This window comes from Otolemur garnettii, unplaced genomic scaffold (genome assembly GCF_000181295.1).
Source record: "Otolemur garnettii isolate 467f Iridium unplaced genomic scaffold, OtoGar3 scaffold00077, whole genome shotgun sequence".
NCBI classification, from domain to species: domain Eukaryota; kingdom Metazoa; phylum Chordata; class Mammalia; order Primates; family Galagidae; genus Otolemur; species Otolemur garnettii.
Genome location: NW_003852472.1, coordinates 802204 through 823198, shown reverse-complemented (window position 1 = coordinate 823198; position 20995 = coordinate 802204). Strand labels below are relative to the sequence as shown.

At 41.9% G+C, this 20995-nt stretch overlaps 1 protein-coding gene across 4 annotated transcripts in view; it reads right to left on the bottom strand.

The window, feature by feature from the left end:
• CUX1 (cut like homeobox 1) overlaps window positions 1-20995 on the bottom strand; it is a 372158-nt gene that overhangs the window by 198120 nt on the left and 153043 nt on the right. For all 4 annotated transcript variants that reach the window (XM_023515709.1, XM_023515710.1, XM_023515707.1 and 1 more), the window contains exon 3: window positions 3503-3550. In XM_023515709.1, the coding sequence (XP_023371477.1) occupies window positions 3503-3550 (48 nt within the window). The remainder of the gene's footprint in view (window positions 1-3502; window positions 3551-20995) is intronic.

Below are 20995 nucleotides of genomic sequence, written 5' to 3'. Positions count from 1 at the left end.
TCAGTTCTAAGAACTGTAACAGATGCTAGGAGGGCAAGACATAGTGGCTGGCTTGACATCAGGAATACAGAGTAATGAGTGGCTCTCAGGCACTGTGACAAACACTGTCACAAGCAGTGCAGGGTGCAACAGAGTACATGGTAGAGGGAACCTAGCCTATCATTTGATGGAGAGGGAAAATCATTCTTGATTTCAATTTCTTTGATTAAGAAATTTAAAATATTGTAAGCCAGGGAAAAGTAGAAGGAGGGTAGGAGTGCTTCAGGAAGCAAGTCAGCTTGTGCAGAGGCTGGTAGGCAGAACATTCATGAGGGCTTGCAGAAATTCAGTGATTAGAGACAGATGGTGAGGGGGGTCTAAACAGTTATCAGACCACATTTGATCTCACAGATCATAGGAGGGAAGGTCTGGACTTGTACTGGGAAACCACTGAAGACATTAAGGGATGCCCAGCCCAGATTAATGTTTTTCTACAACATAACATGCTACAATACATGTTCTTGTAGGAACCCTAAAGTCCTACATGAATTTCTTACCATCTGACAAACATCTTTTGTTGTTTTTTTCTTTGGGGGGGAATCAAAGAAGGAAATAATCTATATATAAATTCTGGAGCAAGGAAGATGCCTTCACTAACACGGCACAGTTTTGCAGAAGGATTTGATGTACCTTGGGACAAGCTCAAAGAATACATCCAATAAATGAAATCACACTTGGCAGATGCTGAGGAGGGATAAAGAGCCTCTGATTAGATATAACAGCTCTACAAACAACCAAGCCATCAGATCTTGCCCCATGTTAGCCCAGAACATGCTGCCCCTCTGGGTCTGTGGGAAAACCGAGCCTGCACATGCATTCCCCTCACTGTCATGTTCTGCCATGTAAGTTCATCCTTCAGAAGCAAGTGGGACCTCATCCCTTGTAACTAAAGCCAGCTTACCAGATCACACAAATTATTTAACATAAATACAGTATTTGGGGAAGAAGGAGGAAATAGGAACATGTAAGTCAGAGGATACAAACTTTCAGGCATGTAGGATTAACACATCTAGAGATCCAAGGTATAGCATGAAGACTACAGTAAACTGCAGGGCATTAGGGATTTCTGCTAAGTGAGATTTTTACCTGTTCTTGCCCCATACACAAAAAAGGAAACTATAAGAGATTACGTGAGATGAGGATATGTTAATTTGCTTCCATAATATCATGTCATATACCTTAAATATAAACAATATAATTTATTTTAAAAATAAAGCAAGTAGCAGAGGCTTGATAAAAATTAATGGTGCTAAAAAATTAATCTTTCTAATAGCCTTTAAAAAATAGGCAAATAGGAAGCCTAGATGTTTTTTAGATGTTTCCAATTTAATATATCCCGAACAAAACCCATTACCCTACTGAGGATATGGGTTGACCTATAAGATAACTAGCTTAGATCCTTCAAAAAAAATAATAACAAAGGTAAGGGGGAATGAAAGGTGTTCTACACTAAAATAAATGCAAGATATGTATCTCCAAATGCAATGTGTAAGCCTGATTGGACTCCCCCTGGGGAGAGGGCAGTTAAAAAGAAACATTTTGGGGATAATTGGGAAAATCTGATTTTAGACCTAATGTTAGATAAGCTGAGAATTACTGTTAATTTTCCTTGGCATGACATTTGTGGTTTGGAACTTGCTTTTAAATATTCAGCAAAAAAAATATTGAGCAAAAGGAGTGGGGAATTTGAGGCAAAATGTTAACAAGTATCAGGGTAAAGAGTGTATAGGTGCTCGCTGTACCAACCTTTCTACTTTTCTTTTTTTTTTTTTCCTTGAGACAGAGCCTCAAGCTGTCCCCCTGGGTAGAGGGCCGTGGCATCGCAGCTCACACCAACTTCCAACTCCTGGGCTCAAGCGAGTCTCCTGCCTCAGCCTCCCAAGTAGCTGGGACCACAGGCCATTTTTTGGTTGCAACCGTTGTTGTTTGGCAGGCCTGGGCTGGATTCAAACCCACCACCTTAGGTGTATGTGGCTGGCATCTTAGCCGCTTGAGCCACAGGCACCGAACCCCTACTTTTCTGTAGCTTTGAAATTTTTCAAAAAGAAAGAAAAATAAGCCAACACACAAGATGTACATTAAACTCTTTTAGCTAGCAAAATACTAAGCCAGTGGGTTTCTCAAAGTTAATGAACAGGTAACAAAACAAGTAAGATCAAACGTGGGTAGGTATAAGGCAAATGGTTTCACTCCTAATGCGAGAGTTTGGAGATACCATGGTGAGGAAATGACTCGTCAGTCCATGGAAGACCTGGATTCAGGCATCCACCCGTGCCTTTGTACGCTCAGGACACAGAGTATCCCACTGCCACATTCTTCTTTCCAGATGGGTCCCTTAATTATCCTGAAATCTTCTCTTCTGGCCTCTCCTAACTCACCTCCTTTCTCCCCTGACCCTGCTAACATGTGTCTGCTGAGGAATCTGCTGATGGCAGCCATACCACTTCCTCCGTAAGCTCTGGGTTCAGGTATCCACCCCTCCCGGACCTGTGCCCATGTAAGATACCACTTCACGTCACTTGCATTCCAGGTGGAACCTTCCATGTCTCACTTCCTCTAAGCCTGCACCTTCCCGTGTGACTTGGGTAGTTGTAAGAAAATAAAATTCCCAAGACCGTACCAATACGTGCACTTTCAGGGGCTTTGGAAAAATCTTGCTCCTTCTCCTCGCCAGCCTGGAATTATTCCTACTTCTACTTTTCCAATGAGAGACGCTAAAGAGGTGATTATGAATAATTCCACAACATTAATGAAATATCTGGCTTTCTAAATTTCACTGAATCTCTCTACAAAAAGAATTGGCAAGGAGTGTCATGGACTGTGACCCGCATTACCCACGTGGGTGCTGTTCTTTCTAATGAATAGCCTGGACAGACGTCCCAGGTGACTTGCTGCCCATGTGCTGTCTGCCAGAGGCTCTATACCTCCCTGGAAGGATTTGTTAGAAATCATTTCCTTATACTGAGCCCAAATTTGTTCCTTGTGGCTTCTGCCTGATGCTGCATTTCAAGCCTTAGATCAAGTGACAGTCCTCTCCTGCTGCCTATCTCCATGAAAGCCCGTTCAGCCCTTCACCTCTGAGTAGTGGCATTCCCAGGCCAGCTGGCAAACACTGTGGCTCCCTGGAAGAAGTCCTTGGGTTCCCACAGGCCGTGGTCTGAACAGATTCAGTCAACTGTGGGAAGTACAAGCACATGGGTGCTTTACCTCTCAATCTAATACACCTTTTTATATTCCAAATATAGCTTCCCTTTGTAGGAAGGCTTTATTTGAGGATCCAGTAGAAAATTCACATTACAGAGCCCAAGAGTTGCATGATGCTGGGTCAGAGCAGCTGTGAAGGCTCCATCTGCGTGAGGGCCTTCTGCACATGGCATTTATTTGATGTGAATAAAAGAATTAAAAAAATGACCAATTAACTACCAAGGGTGGCTCAGGATATAAAATAAACATAAAAGCTTACCTCCCCCTGGAAGCTCTTCAGCAGTGGTGCTACCTGCTTGCGCAAATCCTGGAGCAAGAGGGTGGGTCAGGAAACAGCCATTTGAGAAGGAAAAAGAAGGGAAACATTGGTTAAGGCCTCCTAAAAGCAGTTGCATATTCATTGCTGATCACCCTATACAGCAGCCCTGGTCCTCTCCTGCTCCTCCAGTCCCAAAAACATAAATGATACTGGGGACATTCCAGGATGTCAACTAACTTGCTGAAGAACACAACTAGGCCTTATTTCTACTAAGTCCTGGTAATATAGGCCCCATTTTGAAAGTCCTATACTAAAGATTTTGCTGATGTCACCTAAGTGAGATAATTTGCTTAGAATAAAATAAAACATAATGTAGGTTTGATTGTTTCTATAAAAAATGGATTTGGGCCACTGTGCTGAATTTTAGCTGCTATTTTTGTGAACTTTTTATGGGAGATATGGCCTGTTTAGAATCCATGTTTGATAAAGTCACCGGAAATTTTACACCAAGCTATCAGTACCCATTTCGTAACACTGAGACATCCTGTAGGTATGTATGTATGTGTGATCTCCTTGAGAGAATTTTATTTAAAATGAAGTAACTGAGAAAGTGCTTTAAACACAGTAGAAACTCCAAAGTTGACCACCTCCCTATACTGACCACTCCTTAAGTTGACCTAAGTTGCATAAGCTGGACATGCAGCACATGTACATAGCAGTACAGTAGGCCTAGTTACTAATAGGCCACTAACTGACCACTTCCACATATTGACCAGTTTGTTATAGTCCCTTCGGTGGTCAACTTACAGAGGTTCTACTGTACTTCAAAAAGACACAAATATGGCAACTTTGTCTTTACTGAGAGTCTAGGCTACAAGCTACTTCTCTAAGCATTGTCTATGTGCCAGATTTAATAGATCTAGGACAAGGCCTGGGCATCTATAAAAATTGTTTAAGTTCCCAAGCTAGCCCTGAAGTGCACACCCAACTGAAACTGACTAGTGTTGGTAGAGCTTTTATCCAGCAAACTATAATATGAGAGGACACCAGAGTTGTTATTTCAGAAAAATGAGCCTAGTGCTACAGGAGAACCTAAGAGGAATGATTAATTCAGATGAAGAGATGAGCAGTTTTACAGGGGATATGGCATGGGAGCTTGGAAGATAGAACTCTCACAGGTTCAAACAGGACAGGGCTACAGTGCTCTGTCCTCAGTATGCCTGTCTCTGTGCAGGGCTCCACACCTCAAGAACAGCTGCTCAAATGCTACTGAGCAAATGACTGTCCAGTCTCCTTTCCAGAGCTCCTGGATCAAAATATGGAGGAGTCGGAGCTGGATGAAAGTTCTTTTATTTTTTATTTTTTGGAGGGGTCAGAATACAGGAGGCAGTGGGCACAGCAGAAGACCCTGATTCTGAATTCTGGCTTAGCCACTCTTAGGTGTGGGGACATAGTCACCTCCCTCCTGAGCCTCTGTCTCCATCTCTAATGTGCTTTAGGATAATCCTATCTTCCTGGTAAGGAAAAGGAATAAAAGTGTGATGAAAGTGGGTTACACAGTTCCTGGCACTGGAGAATGCTCAATAATACTATATTCCTGACTAATATTCCTGGGCACAACAGCAGGCAGTGTTCTCTGGCACTGGGCTGATGGATGGGAAGAGAACTCCAGGCCCCATGGTGAGCTGTCCTGGTCAACAGTGTGTGCACACAGGCTCTTTGGCAACAGACTGACCAATAGCATTTTGTATTTAGCCATAGACCTAAATCAAAGCCCCTTCCATCCTAAGCTCCCGAAATCCGGCCTAGTCACCTCACTTAAGGCCCCCGAAGACCCATTCTCTTAGGGAGAATGGCTTTGGGCATTTTGTGCAAGTCAGTGCTCTTCTTGTTTTGAACCTGAACTTTTTGGAGCCATGAAACCTTCTAGCAGTCTGAGGAAAGCTACTGACCTTCCCCCGCAAGGATAAACCTTTGCCAACTGTTTCTTCAGGGCCTTCCTACAGTCTATCTAGAGGTCCAAAATAAGGAAATCTCATTCTACCCTGTGCCATCCAATACTGTGGCCATTGGCACATGTGGCTGTCTGTACGTAAGTGTAAATTAATTAAAATTAAATACAGTTGAAAATTTGGTTACACTGGCCATATTTCAAGGACTCAGTAGCTTCACAAAGCTGGAAGCTACTGCTTGGGACAGCACAGATAATGAACCTTTCCAGCACCACCAAGTTACCTATTGGTCAGGCCTGGACCATAAGCCTTTTGTCAAACATAACCAGCCCGCATTATTTCGTGTTGTAACCCAGCAAGAACAGGTAGTCAAGAAGCTTATAACTTCCCTTTAATTATACATTTTTCTAAAGGATCTTAAACACAATGGTAACTACCTATCTGGAGATGCCAATGCTCTTTGGTCCTACACTGGAAGATTTTCTGTATTTTTGTGACAAGTTTAATGACAAAAAACAATCAAACTCTTTACCAATCTCTTCTTAAATAAATAAAGCTATCTGTAGTAGGCACAATAATGGTTCTCCCAAAGATGTCGATGTCCTAATCCCTGGAACCTGTGACCACATTAGGTTATATAGTAAAAAGCCTCTGCAAATGTGATTATGTTAGGGATCCTGAGTCGGGAGATTATCCCGGATTAACCAGGTGGGCCAATGTAACGAGGTAGTCCTTACAAAAGGGAAGCATCAGGGTCAGGGTCAGAGTCAGAGAAGGAGATTTGAGAATAGAAGCAGAGGTCAGAAATGATATAGGAACACAGGCAGCCTCAGACACTGGGAAAGAGAAGGAACCATCCTCCTCTAAGAGCTTCTAACAGGAATATAACCTGGCTGACACTTTGATTTTAGCCCAACAAATCCTATTCTCAGATTCCTGACTTCTAGCGCTTGCTATCAGATGACAGATTTCTGTTGTTTTAAGTCTCTAAACCCATGGAAATTTGCTACAGCAGCAATGGGAAACCAACATACTACCTTGTTTCACCCACTGCACTTTTCAGAAAGATAGAGGACAAGACACAACACTAGAAGGGAAATGAGGGAAAAGAGGATGGAAAGGGCAAAGAATGATGGAAGAAACATTCCTGTATGAGCCTACCCAAGGTCAACAGGAAAGCCTCCTTTTTTTTTTTTTTTGGAGACAGAGTCTTGTTCTGTCTCCCACAGCTAGAGTACAGTGTCAGCCTCAAAGCTCACAGCAACTTCAAACTCCTGAACTCAAGTGATCTTCCTGTATAAACTTCCTAAGTGGTTAGGAAGGGACTACAGGTGCATACCACCAAGCTCAGCTTAATTTTCTATTTTTAGTAGAGATGGGTCTCACTCTTGCTCAAGCTGGTCTCAAACTCCTGAACTCACGCAAACCTCCTGTTTTGGCTTCCCAGTGTGCTAGGATTATAGGCATAACCCACTGCCTGGCCAAAAGCCTACATTTTAATCATGAAGAATAAGCCACGCTTTGCCAGAATGTGGGCAGCACAGGGGTGTGGAACAGGGGAGGTCAGGGCAGAGCCTTCCAGAAGCTCTTGGAGGGTGGGCCCATTCTCCCTCCCCTAGGCAAGGACAAAGAGACAGGATGATCATGCCAAGGTACTTTTGTGACAAACTGCAAACACAAGATGATGGCTGGGGTTTGTTTGCTGTTTGTTTTCCAATAAGGCTGACTTTGTATAAAGGGAACTTGCTAATGAGGTGTGCTGTATTATCCAGCCTTCTCACTAACCAGCAGGGTGCAGAGGCCAGCACCAGTGTAGCTGAAGAAGAGATAAACCTGCTTGCACCCTGCTGGTGTTGACAAAATACATACATGCTCAGTGCACACAGAATTGTCTGTTTTAAGAAACGGACCATGTAGTGAACTTTATCTCTCAAATTGGAAGACACTGCAAACTCACATTAATCTTATTTTTTAAAATAAGATGTAAAAAAACAAAGAAAATAACCTCAATAGGATATTTGTCTTCTAATTGTCAGTAAAAAATGGTAGCTCCTTCTTGGGCTTTGGGACAGGTACCCTGCTGTGCAGAGAACAGTGCTAGAGCCCCTACATCAATACAGGAAGGCTGCTCCTGCCCCCCACCTGGATACAGAGTACCCCTGGGCTGGGCCTCGGGCTGGTAACAACTGATAGACCCTCACTTTGCCACACTCAGTAGAGTACTGTCACATCATAGCTCACAGCAACCTCAAACTCTTGGGCTCAAATGATTCTCTTGCCTCAGCCTCCCAAGTAGCTGGGACTATAGGCACCTGCCATAACGCTCAGCTATTTTTAGAGATGGGATCTTGCTCTTGCTTAGGCTGGTCTGGAAAGTGTGAGCTCATGCAATCCGCCCGCCTTGGCCTCTCAAAGTGCTAGGATTATAGGTGTGAGCCACTACACCCGGCCTCAACCCCTAAGACTTTCAACATTTCCTGAATTGGGGACTGTAGCACTAGAAGCACCCAGGCCTGCATGTCCTACTCAGGGCTCTATAAACTCAGGTGTAGTTACAACCAGCAGTATGTCCTTGTTCCTTCTCTAGGAGAGCTGTTGGCCCATCCCTTTCTATATGAGGGCTGCTGGTCCATTCTACACGGGACCCCAGCTCCTTTTCCCAGAGGGACCACCTAAAGCCCTTCCTGCCAACCCCACCCTATGGTAGCCCAATCACCACCCTGTGCAGGTAGAGGGCTGCAGGTATGGCCTGCAGGTTGGTTCTGAAAGACCAACTGGAGCCATCTATGTGAAACTGCTGTCAGGAGCATGAGCATGAGCATGGCCTGGGGCTGCATCTATCAATCACCTCCATGCCTATCATGGGGCCTGGCACACAGGGGACTCAAAAGACAAAGAATGGACCCATAAGGGAATAAATGAAACAGTGGATGAATAGTCTCTCAAAGTGTGTCAAGAACCTGCAAGTAGGAGACAGCCCTTGAGGCTGGGTGCCATGTTCTAAGACAGCTCTGTCTAACAAAAACATCAATCATGCCAGCCACAGAGGTAACTTAAATTGTTCTAACAGCTGTATTAAGAAAAACTAATAAGAAACAGATGAAACTAATTTTTTTTTTTTTTTGAGACAGAGTCTCCCTCTGTTGCCCTGGGAAGAGTGCTGTGGCATCATCTTAGCTCATAGGAGCTGCAAACTCTTGGGCTTGAGCAATCCTCTTGCTTCAGCCTCCCAAGCAGCTAGGACTATAGTGCCACCATGCCCAGCTAATTTTTCTATTTTTAGTAGAGATGGGGGTCTCATTCTTACTCAGGCTGGTCTTGAACTCTTGAGCTCTAGCAATCCACCCACCTGGGCCTCCCAGAAAGCTAGGATTTCAGGCGTGAGCCACCATGCCCAATCTAAAATGAATTTTAATTTCATTTACCCAATATATCCCAAATCTTACCCTTTTACACACAACCAACATAAAAATTATTAGTAAGGCATTTTACATTACTTTTTTAGTATCAAGTGTTTGAAATCTGGGTTGCACTGCACACCTCAGCACATCCTTGTCTACACGTCAAGTGTCCATACTAGGTGGCTCAATGCTGAAGACACATTCACAAATCACCTTCTGGGAGAGGGTGAGCCCCACTCTCAGAAGCAAAAGCAAAACCTAAAGATGCCAGGGCCAACAAAGGAGAGAGCGTCAGGAGGCAGGATGAAGGAAACGCTACTGGATTTAGCAGCAATGAGTCCTTTTGAATGCTGAGAGCAGCTTGGGGAGAGGTGTGGGATGGAAACCAACGGTGAGAGTGAGTGCACAGGACCTTGTGAGAACTCAACAGTCCCGGGGTAGGAAAGGGAAGCTGGCAGACAAGGTCTGGGGGGCAATGAGGGGAGAGAATCTGAGGCATTAACTGTAGTTACTATGTACTGAGTGCCCGCTGCATGTCAACAAAGAAGGTACTCATACTGATATGTTACAGAGGATACCTGGAGCTCAGAAAGCGAAGGAAATCTATTCAAAGTCACACGGCTGGAAGAGATGGGCTGTGAACCCAATGCCCTCTCCAAGACCCATGCCACATTGTGATTTTGTAAAGGATTCAACCTCCTCAGTCAGGTGTGGGCATAGCAACAACACACAGTGGCCACCCTAACGGGGTGGGAGCTGGGGTGTGTGTGTTATGCTTATAAAGGGCCTAAACTTAGAGGAAACTGGGTGGAGTCAGGGAATGGGGAAGGGCCGAGGGATGTGAGAGCACAGCAAAGAAAAGGAAGAGAGCGTGATGGAAGAATTCAGGGGCCTCAGGTGCAGGTGCCAGGCCAGGAGCCCCAGTGTCACCCATTAGGCACGTCCATGGGCTCCCTGTACCCCCACCAACCTGGCACAGGGCCAGCCTCATGAAAACACCAGCTCTGAGAAGTATATGAGTTGGTAAAATTATTTCCATAATATATTCTATTACAGAATTTCAGGAAGGCAGAAGAACTATGCCTCTCATAGTGTCCTTAAATAAAGCAAAGTCCTCTTAACCAACCTGCTATCTTTTAAAAATCACTTACTTGAGCCTATTCATGTCTCATAACAGACCTACTAAAATAACCTTTTGGATATTAAAGTTGGAAGTCTGTTTATACACACATACATATTTAAAGATAGTTGAAGATGAAAAAAGCACTGTATGTTCACACGCGTCATACACAAACTGATACATATGTACTTCTAGTCGCCAGCCAAAAATCACTCATTCTAATTTCATTTTTGGCAGTTTGAGAAATTCCTTATCCAATTCTGCTGCCTGCAAATATTATTCAGTTTTATACTAAACTAAGGAGACAGATAAAAAGATGCTCAATTCTGACCCACGGGACCCTCTGTTGTTGGCTGGCAAGGACATGATATGATTTATTATCTTTTTAGAACAGAGTGCCCTTTGCTGTCTGGACAGAACAAGAAACCGCAGACTCTGCCACTTGTGTTCCTCACATATACCCATGTACCCTTTTCTACAATTGCAGGCTGAAGAAAGTGGGGTTCGGGCCGATCAAAACTACATAGAAATGAATGATAATTAGGTAATGAATATATGTTTAAAATTTAACAATAACTTAGGGTTATACATTTAATTCGGTTGTAGGTTTTTCAGTGTTGTTTTCAATTTTCTTTCATCCTATACCCCCTGTGAGAAAAAAACCAAACATTTTAAACCATAGAAAGTGATGTCCTTCAAAAACCAAAATAGCCCACTTCCACCTTTTCTCCTTTGAGTACACAGCAAATAATAAGTAATGTCTACGCAGAGATGCTTCTGTGTGGAAAGGATTTTCATTCGTCTCCAAACCTCTGATTCACAACACACTTTTTACATTAGAAAACTGAACAGCAGAATGCTACTGAGGAATTTTTTAGGTAATGACAAGTGCTAGAGAAAACTATTCAGATTTAAAAGAAAAACAGAGACAAAAACAAAACCGTCACACAGTGGCACCTAGAAGGTAGCTACAAGACACACACTCCTGGGACCCTCTCTTTGGGCTTTGTGCTGCCAACCCCCTGTGATGTCCCCTACTCAAACATTAAGCCAGTGTAGAGTGCGGGGGGGGGGGGGGGGGGGTGTTGTCACATGACAGGGATTCAAAACTGGTGACAGACACACAGAATTGCCTCAATGAGGTCTGCCTCTGTATTCAGGAGACAGTGCCTCCAGGATGCCATCTACACTGTAAGGACAGCCAGCTTGAGGAGAAGAGCTCAGACACGAGCATGAACAAAATAATCTCTATTTTTAAAATGTTTGATAGTCCATATTTTTCCAGATGTTATTGTGCTCTGTGCACTTTTACTCCACAGTAACTTAGATGCATTTTTCAGGAACAAGTGACCATACTTACAACTCTCCACATCTCTTGGTGGCACTGCATCCATCCTCTATGGTGACAGCTCAGGAGTGGAGACCTTTCCTTTTTGGTAACAACACAGTCTTTCCAAAAGCACTGGTGACAGGGTAAGGACAGCTGAGAGGGCTGAACTGGGTCACTTCTGAAACACCAGACTCCCAAAAAGTCACCAACAACTCCACGCACTAGAAGCAGGAACTGTTAGGGACCTAGCCCTGTGGCATCAGCAGCACTGACTTGGCCTGTTCAGTTGTCATCTTCTGTTTGAGACCTGTTCCAGCCCAGAGTGCTCAGCTCCCTTCTTTCTCCCCTGGTCTCAAGTCCCATTTTCTTCATTGTGTTTGGGTGGCGAAGGGTCGAATGGGGTTTAACCCTCAACCCCTATAGGGGCTGGGCAAAAACAGTGAGGGTACAAAAAAAAGTATACACATTTTAAGAAAGGAAAAAACTATATTAAAAGTGCAATACTCAAGTCATGTTTGACCTCTGCAATTACAAGAGGTGCTCAACATGCCTTGTATTCATCCTGTCTCTTGTTATCAGTATGTATGTGTATACATTTTGGGGGCAACTTCTGTGTAAGACCGACCAGTACTTAAAACCCTAGGAAATGCTCAGGCCTAAGGAGGAGACATGTCACACATCCACCCAGGACTAGAAATATGATATCCAAATGAGTTTACTGATCCTCAACCTTCTTGTTACTCAGACCTAAAAGCAAGAAAACTCTGACTTGAAAATGTTTTAGGTGTATCTTCAAAGATAATTATTAATATAGCAAATTTCATTAAATCTGATACCAAAGGCAAAGTATACCACTATGTTACACTATATTGTGAAAAAATGTTGCTTTTTCAATTCTGATGTTGCTCATTATAACATCACCCTGATTACCAAGATCATAAAGCACATAATTGTAACTGACCAAATATGGTACACAAAAGGAAACAAAGTTGAAATATTAAGTCTTTTTCTTAAACCCCCCCAAAAAGCAAAAAAACTATAGTAGCCTGTATTTTAAGTAGGTATTACACTTATGTTTTTAAAAAGGGTCTTTGTCTTTTTGAGATACATACTAAAATATTTATGGGTAAAATATGATTTTTGCTTCAAACTGATTTACAGAGGAGGGGTAATGGGTGAGACAAAAGTGTTGATAGCTGTTATAGATGGATGATGAGATGCAGGGACTTGTGGCACTATTTACCCCATCTGTGCATGTCTGAAATATAAGATGCTTTTAAAAACCATTATTTCACTCTGAGACATACAAAGTCTTCAGCTGACCAATCACACAGAATAGGCAAAGAGAGAACCACAAGTGTGAGTGAGGGATGGCCTCCCTGCACTTACAAGCTGGGAACCAGGGAACTAAAATTGCCATCTTCATCAGTTCACCTGAAACCATAGGGTCCTCTGGCAGTGACCTCTACAGCATCTTGGCTGCCCTGCCCCTCTTGGGACAGTCCTCACCATCAGAAAAGTGCTTCCTGACAGGACCGGGAGTTTTCAAGTACTATGTAGGGAACGCTGATGTTCAGGGGAACAGTACTGCTATTAACAGTTACCCCCCACCCCCGGCCACCTTGTCTCCTCTCTAGACCATTCCCGGGCAGCCTGCTCAGCAAAGCCTTCCTGCCTGGGGCTGCTCCAGGATCTCATGTCCCCCTCTTCTGGACAGTGGACTTCTGTTAACTGTCCTGGTGTCTCCAATGCCATCTACTGCCATGATTCACACTATGCAGGGAGTACCTGAAAAAACCTTGCTCTTGCTGGAATAAAGTTCTAGACAAGAAAGAGCTGAGATTCTGAAAATACTGAATATTTACAGCCACTGAAAATACCCAGTATGTTTGCATAGCTATCTGGGATACCCCCAAATAAAGAATTCTAAAAATCTTTAAAAATGCAGAACACAAATACTCCAATTCTGTTTGTCCGATGTGATTTTATACATATACATTTATACAGATGCTAGAGAGGGGCAATTTGAGTATTTTTAAAAGAAAAATGCAAAAAAATTTGAATTTGGAAATTGAGTGCACTGTTTATAAATATAAGAAAACAGAGCAAATACAAAGTAGATTAGGCATAAGAACAGCAAGTTAACAAAACTACCTCTCAAATAAGTAATAACAAATTTCGTGACTTTTTTCTTTTTTTTAGAGAAAGAGTCTCATTTTGTCGCCCTTGGTAGAGTGCTGTAGCTTCATAGCTCACAGCAGCGTCCAGCTCTTGGGCTTAGGTGATTCTCTTGCCTCAGCCTTCTGAGTAGCTAGGACTACAGGTGCCCACCACAATGCCCGGCTATTTTTTTTGTTGTTGCAGTCTGGCTGGGGCCAGGCTCGAACCCGCCACCCTTGGTATATGGGGCCGGTGCCCTACCCACTGAGCCACAGGTACTGCCCTTGGTGATTTTTTTCAATCAAGATATTTCACCAGACTAAAATGAAAAGATAACTCCTTTGCTATATTTAAAGCCAAAATACTGAAGACATATTGCTCAAAAGCATCTGGATGCTGATTCTTTGTTCTGATGTTTTTAGGATTCTAAAATACTCTGATGGCTGAATAATTCTTATTAATACGAAAAACCCATATGGTGCATAGTATTTGAGGCTAGTCTTACTGACTATAATCAATAGTCTGCTTTCTTATTGATAAACTATCTCTTCTAATAATGACTTTTATGTCATTATTTGTCCCATGTGATTTTATAAGGTTTTGGTAGTACCAATGAGAGAACTGTAATCGTCTATGAAAGAAAAATTGTTCTTAGTATTTATTTCCCTGGATGATGTTTAATATTGCTGCAATTCCTTCTTATCAATGTACACGAGAGCTCAGAGCAGGTATGGAAATTTTTAAAACAAGACAATATATATTATGTATCAAGTGTAGAGCTCAACTTAAAAAATAGCTCAGCAGAAAATGAGGTCCCTCTTTGTTCCAGAACGCTGAAACTTTCACTTCCCATCTTATCACCTAAAGATGAATCATGTGGCTATCAATGGTGCATCACACTTTTGGTTACTTTCTTAGACGAACATGTACTCCTTCCCATCTCGATGATAGAAAAGGGTAATTTTAAATGGCATTTAAACTGAAGTATTAAATAAAAAATATCTTTCTATACAACAGCAGACAGTATGTCCTGGCAGTTTCTCAAAGATTTTAGTTCACAGGTTTGAGAAAATTCCATTAGCTTTAATTATTTATCAGCAGTCAATTTCGATTACTGTTCTTGACCTATTTTTACAGTATATGAACCACCCAGCAATGAAATAAATGAATAGTCTTTTTCTATAATGGTTGATTTTCTAAAATAATAGAAATCTAGTTTAAAGAAGGAATGAAACCCCAAACATGTAATTACCACAATATATAACCCGCCACGCTGCCTTTGTAGCTGGCTGAAATGCACATCTTTGTGAGTTTTTTGGTTATTAAATAAGATTATCTTGAAAGGGATAAACTCACTCATGCTGTAATTTCTTCCCATTTTAATTTCTTTGCGCCATTTCAAACATGTTCTGTGCCTTGGCAAAAAGTCTCTAACACTGATGATATGCCTCTCACACTGTGCCTAATACACATGCGTGGCAGGAAGGCCTAGCTTTGTGGGGCCTTCTGGCCCCAAGAGCAAAGGAGGGGCATGTGGGGCTCAAGCAGAGGGGGTAATGGGGTGCAGCTAGGGCTGGAAAGGGGCACCTGAGTTCCTGAACAGGAGGGAGTATGCAAAACTCCTCTCATGGTGAAATGTGGCAGATTTACCAGTTGGCAATACTCAAATTTGGACCTCAAGATGGTGCCAAGGACACAGAAGAAGGGCAGATTCAAGATGCACAAAGGTCACAATCTGATGGAAGACCTGAAAGCACATGGTTGGTCACTCAGTCACATAGCTGAGCCCAAATGCCGCTAAGCCAGTGATCCTCAAAATGAGTCTCATGACTCCTTGTGCCAGGTCCATGCAGACACTCAGTGAACATTTGTGGATCGAACAAACAAAGAAAGAAAAATTCTTCTCAGATACATCACCAAGCTAACCCTTGATGGGCACTGCTGTAGAGTGGATTCATACGCCAGACAGAGGGTGGGCCCCAAAGGCCCACTGGGACTCTCTGAAATCAACCATGAAGGGTGACTCCTACTTTCTTCAGACATATCCAGTGTAATTTATTCTAGATCTTAGGCCCTGCTAACATTTAGACAAATGGGCTATTTAAAATTAGAATGCAAGTTAATTCCTCATCTTGGTACTTTTACTTTCAGCAATCTATCCATAAGAATAATTAGAGACATAGGCAGAGATCCGTGTATAAGAACATTTAGCGTGTGTTTAGAATAGCAAAATCTTAAGCAACAATGTGGATTCCAACAATAGGAGATTACTTATTAAAGAAATTTAATAAGTAAGACAAAGGTATACTAGGTAGTTGGTAAAATTATTTTTCAAAAAATAGCAAATACCCAGAAAAATACACTTGATTTCCATTTATTCAACAAACATTTAGTGAGCAGCTATTTTGGGCCTTCAGGTTTAGGTCCTCCTGCATTCAGGAGCAAAACCAATGGGTTCCCATGCCTCATGGGCTTCTGTCTGGGAGCTGGGATGTGGCTGGTGCACTGAGGGTAAGCAGGGGGTGTGGTGCAGAGGCATTAAGAGGCAGACCTGGCCTGGAACAGCAAGGAGGGCTCCTCTGAAAAAGGAACTCCTAGATCTAGGGGAGGAATAGGGGCTAAATGGGGAAAAAAGAAGCTATAAACTATAAAGTGTGTTCAGTCTGACCCCAACGTTACAAAAATGAATAAACATACATATCTGCATTTGGAAAAGAAAACCAAGAACAACATAAGTGTGAAATGGCAGATATCTCTAAGTAAATGGAATTATAGCTTATTTTTCATTTGCTTTTAAATAAATTGTATCCTTTTAACATCAAAAATCCTGTCTTAAAGACTGAGCATGGGGAGCAAGCAATATTTTTAAAAAGTAAAAGGACTTCTTGAGGCTTACAACGGAGTGCAGGGTTATCTACCCTGCTGTTCCTCGATGACAATCTCTGGGCACACGAGATAGACATTACTGCAGTCTGTGCACAGCCCTCAGAGAAGGTGCAAGCTGTACCTACTAATGCACAGCTGGACTACATGCATTTCTCTGAAAGGGAATTATTTTATAAGTACAACAGGTGTTAACAGGAAGCCTAGTGGTCCACTGTGTGATTTACATTTTTTTTCATTTATATAAAACACTATGGTTGGTTGGGGGGAAAACCATTCTACAAGATTGTATGTATAGCACCATTCTTTTTTTTTTTTGCAGTTTTTGGTGGGGGCTGGGCTTGAACCCATCACCCCCGGTATATTGGGGCTGGTGCCCTACTCCTTGAGCCACAGGTGCCGCCCCAGCACCATTCTTTTATTATCCAATATGTAATGTTTAAAACCAAAAAAAAAAAAAAAAAAAAAACAATGAGAAAGACCTAAAGCAGCATGACAACACACTCATGTCTAGGATTATAGGTGATTTATAACTACATTCTTCTATATGCTTTATGCCACAAACAAACTTCTATAATGAACGTCAGTATATTTTATTGTCACAGATCTCAGAATACTGGGGAGACTTAAAACATCATCTCATACTAACACCCAAGAGGCAGGGACAGTCCACACAGCTCCACTTATGTGAATCAGGGTTTCCCTAGACCCTGGACAGGATGGGGCATTACTTAGGAGACAAACCACAAAATAAATACAGACCTCAGACAGGGAGATACATAGTATTTAAAATCAGACCTCAAATATACTCCTTTCCTAGTTCTGGTCTCAGTTATCTTTGTTTCCTCACCTGAGTGCCTCAAGTTTATTCATCATTTGTGTGCAGATAGCTTACCTAAAATTAAGCAGCATGAGAAAGATATCCTTTAGTCTTAGCTTATTCATCAGAACATATTGTTTATTAATATTTACTAGCTTCACAGAGCTGCTCAGAAGAATAATAATGAACGATGGGCAAATTTACTTGCAGACATAAAGTATGCTATACATACTTTCTCAGACACACAAATGGAAATAGAGGCAGGATCCTAACAAGGTACATTAGATCCACTTGTAACCAGAAAGTCACACAGACATGGGGTCTAAACAGGGACCTTAGAATTTTTACATATTTTTGGGGGGTGGTGTCTACTACAGAGCCATTAGCATAGAAAATGCAGACTGTAATTTCTTAATTTCTAAATGGAATTATTTATACCATATAAATGGAAACCAAGTCTAAGAAACATATGTAACTCAGTGGGTGGCAACAAGGGAATTTAAAGCTTTGAAACCAGACTTTATGTTTAAAGATGCTCAGAGGCTTCCTGATGGATCACAAGTCAGGAGAAACAAGTTTTCCGGGAGAGAAAGGCTTCCTGGCTCTCCCCCACTACAGCACACTCCTAGGAAAGGGACACAACTTTACATCACCAAAGGAAGTCCATTTGAGGGCACCAAATAAGTACCTCCTTAGTTTCATCTGGCTTTGAACAGATCCCAGCCCTAAGAGAACCTGAGGTCTCTGCATAGCTTGAAGGAGTATTCGTAAAAGGACATCTTCAGGGTATTAACCTGTATCCCCAGCTTTGCAGTTCCTAAGGATAAGTGCCATTCAGCATGAGCTCGCTTCATGGGAAATTCTGGGCAGGGAAAATGGTGGCTGTATCATGGGAGTGAGTGGTGTACTCAGTTTCCCAGACCCTACTTGAGATGCCAGGATTGTGGCTTCCAAAGGGAAGTCTAACAGCCACCTGCTGCGAAGGTCAAAGGAGTCAAGTCTCTCCTAGGCCTGCTGCCTGGGGCAGTACCAGGGGAACTGGACAGCAAGAACCAGACATGGCTCGGAAGCTGCTGGATTTGAAGAAAACAAATGGCTTAGTGCTCATCTTGCATCCTGTCCCTGGAAGTGGAGCCATGACTCACACCTAACCCAACAGGAGTTTAAAATGAGAAGAGTTTGCATATGCGTCATTAAGTCAAAAAAAAAAAGCACAGTCCTCTTAACTTCTGGAGTAGGAGGAAGAGTGACCAGCCACTGAAAACACCTGAACCTGAGTCTAGGGAAAATAGCTACCACTTAAGAGAATCATTACGCATTTTGGTAAACACATGGCTTTGGGATACTTTCTCAGGATTCCGCTGGCAATCTTTCTCAGGTGTATTACTAAATAGTAACTTTTACTCAGTCCTGGAATTTTCTTTTGAATACACAGTATGGTTTCTTTGTAGTGAAACAACTTAGGAAAGACTACAGCTTAAGACATTCTATATCTCTTGGCTGGGGCAAAGTCCATAAAAGTAGAGAACATTTGCACAGACTTTTCTATTATTACCATGCATGGCAAATATAGATCTATTTATCTCTAACCACCTCAACTTTAGCAATTTTTGTACCTTACTGTCTTTCTCAAAAATTTCTCTTGATCTATGACTCAGCCACCCAACGACAGTAATGACATTTATCACCCCAGGCCATTTTTTTGTTGTTGTTGTTCCAGTATTATGTTAGAATGTTTACAGCAGTAAGTATTTAAGGTAGATCAAATTACCTAGCTATTTACATTCTTGCTACATATTAGGTGAATGACACAGGGCTATAAAGATTTCTGCAAGAATTTCACCTGAGCAAGCTTCTGCCCCCAAGGAATTGTGTGTTTCTTATCACATGTTCAAAAATTGGCTGAAATATAGTGGTTGGTACAGATAGTTTTTGATATATTCCTAAAAGAGATAAATACCAGAGATATTTTCAGGCTTCTAAAAGCTGACTGCTGGAAAATTCCATGAATGGCTAAAAATATATGAGAATTCTCTGCAGGAACACTTACTGCATTCATTCACTCATTCATTCATTCCATACAATTTGTACCAAGATAGGAAGACACAAAGATGCATAGTCCCAGGCCTGCCCTGCCCCTGGGACACAGAGCACACAGGTCCATACCTGTTGGAGACAGCCAGAGCCATATCCTCCTGACTCCCTGAGATCCTTAAGAGAATTGTGCCAGAGAGGATGTAGAAGAAAGTACAATTATTGGTCTGTCTTCTGCTTTTATTTTTATATTTCCCCATGACAACTGCAAAATATTCATGCACAACCTTTAAAAGCCACTGAAGACTTGCCAAAGAATAGTGAAGAAATGGCTATACAGTATAAGGCCCAAACATTCAGCTCCAACCTGAGATGTCCATTATTCCACTTAGGAATGTGTCAAATTCCACAGGGGACTCCAAGAGACTATGAAAAAAGGGCATCTATGGGGATGTTCATATATTTGGAAGACCACTGGAAAGTCCATTATAAGAGCAAAAAAACCCCAACAATGTGGCTATCTGTTCTTAAAAGCTTACTTAGGTGGGGGGAAGGGAGGGTGATTGGTGGGGTCACCTCTTTGGTTTATCTTACAAGGGTATAAGTGAATCTTTCCAAAAGCAGAGTATGAATGTCTTAACCAATAACTAAGAAAATGACATGAAGGTTATGTTAACCAGTTTGATGAGAGTATTTCAAAATGTATATGAAAACAGCACACTGTACCCCATGATTGCATTAATGTACATAGTTTACTATAAGAAATTTAAAAAAAGCTTAATTAGGTGAAATTATTTTATAATATCCTTTAACAGAGTATTCTTATGTAGTCCAAAATTATCTTAAAATTTAAAAATTCAAGTGTCTAAGTAAAATAATAAAAATCACCATCCCACCCCCCAAAAGAAGGGGTATTCCTCAGGGCATTCCCACCCAGCCAAATGCTAGTAGTTCTCATACACAGAGGGAGTTAACAAAAAAAGGCAAAAGAGGTTGTAGTGTCTGTCTCCATAATCCCATCACCAACCTAAGAGAATAGCAAACCTGACCAGAAAGCACTTCTTGGCGGTCTTAGAAAAAGGGCTTCAGGGGCCGAGTGGGTTCTACCAGGCAGAGGATTATGAAATCAGAATGCATCTTTCTCCAAATGTTCCCTGTACTCCCAGTGCTGGGCTTGGCCAAGATTGGAGGAATCACTCTGTTACGATTCTTTCTTTCTAATGTGAGGCTCTTATTTGATCCTACTGATCTTGTGGAGTAGCAAAGAGACTCGAGGGCAACATAGATATACTCTACAATGATACGTCCAGATAGGGCTTCTTCCAAACAAAAGACATTCTGAGGGGTTGCAGAAAGGAAGTCCAATAGTGAAAATATAATTTTATTTTTATACAGTTAATCCATGCTTTGGGCTCAGCAACAGAGCAAAATTAGCATCTTTCAGAGTAGTCCCACATCAGCAAACCACTGGTGCCCACACACAGCCCTCAGAGCTCCACCAGTAATTCACCTGAACCTCTTTTGCATACTCTTCACCATATAAATATTAAATACACATCACATGCATACTACGTAAATATGTATAAATACACATTAAATATGCATAACTACAAATGCATGAACCGACAATTCCATCTCTACTTATTTCCTTTTCCCTACAGACTACAAGCTACAGGTGTGTACATCACCTGTACGTGGCTTGATCTAAACCAGACACCCAATAACTGCATTACATGATAAAGATTTAAGAAATGCCATTCATGGTTTCGTTACTCAGTGACTCTTCCTTTCTT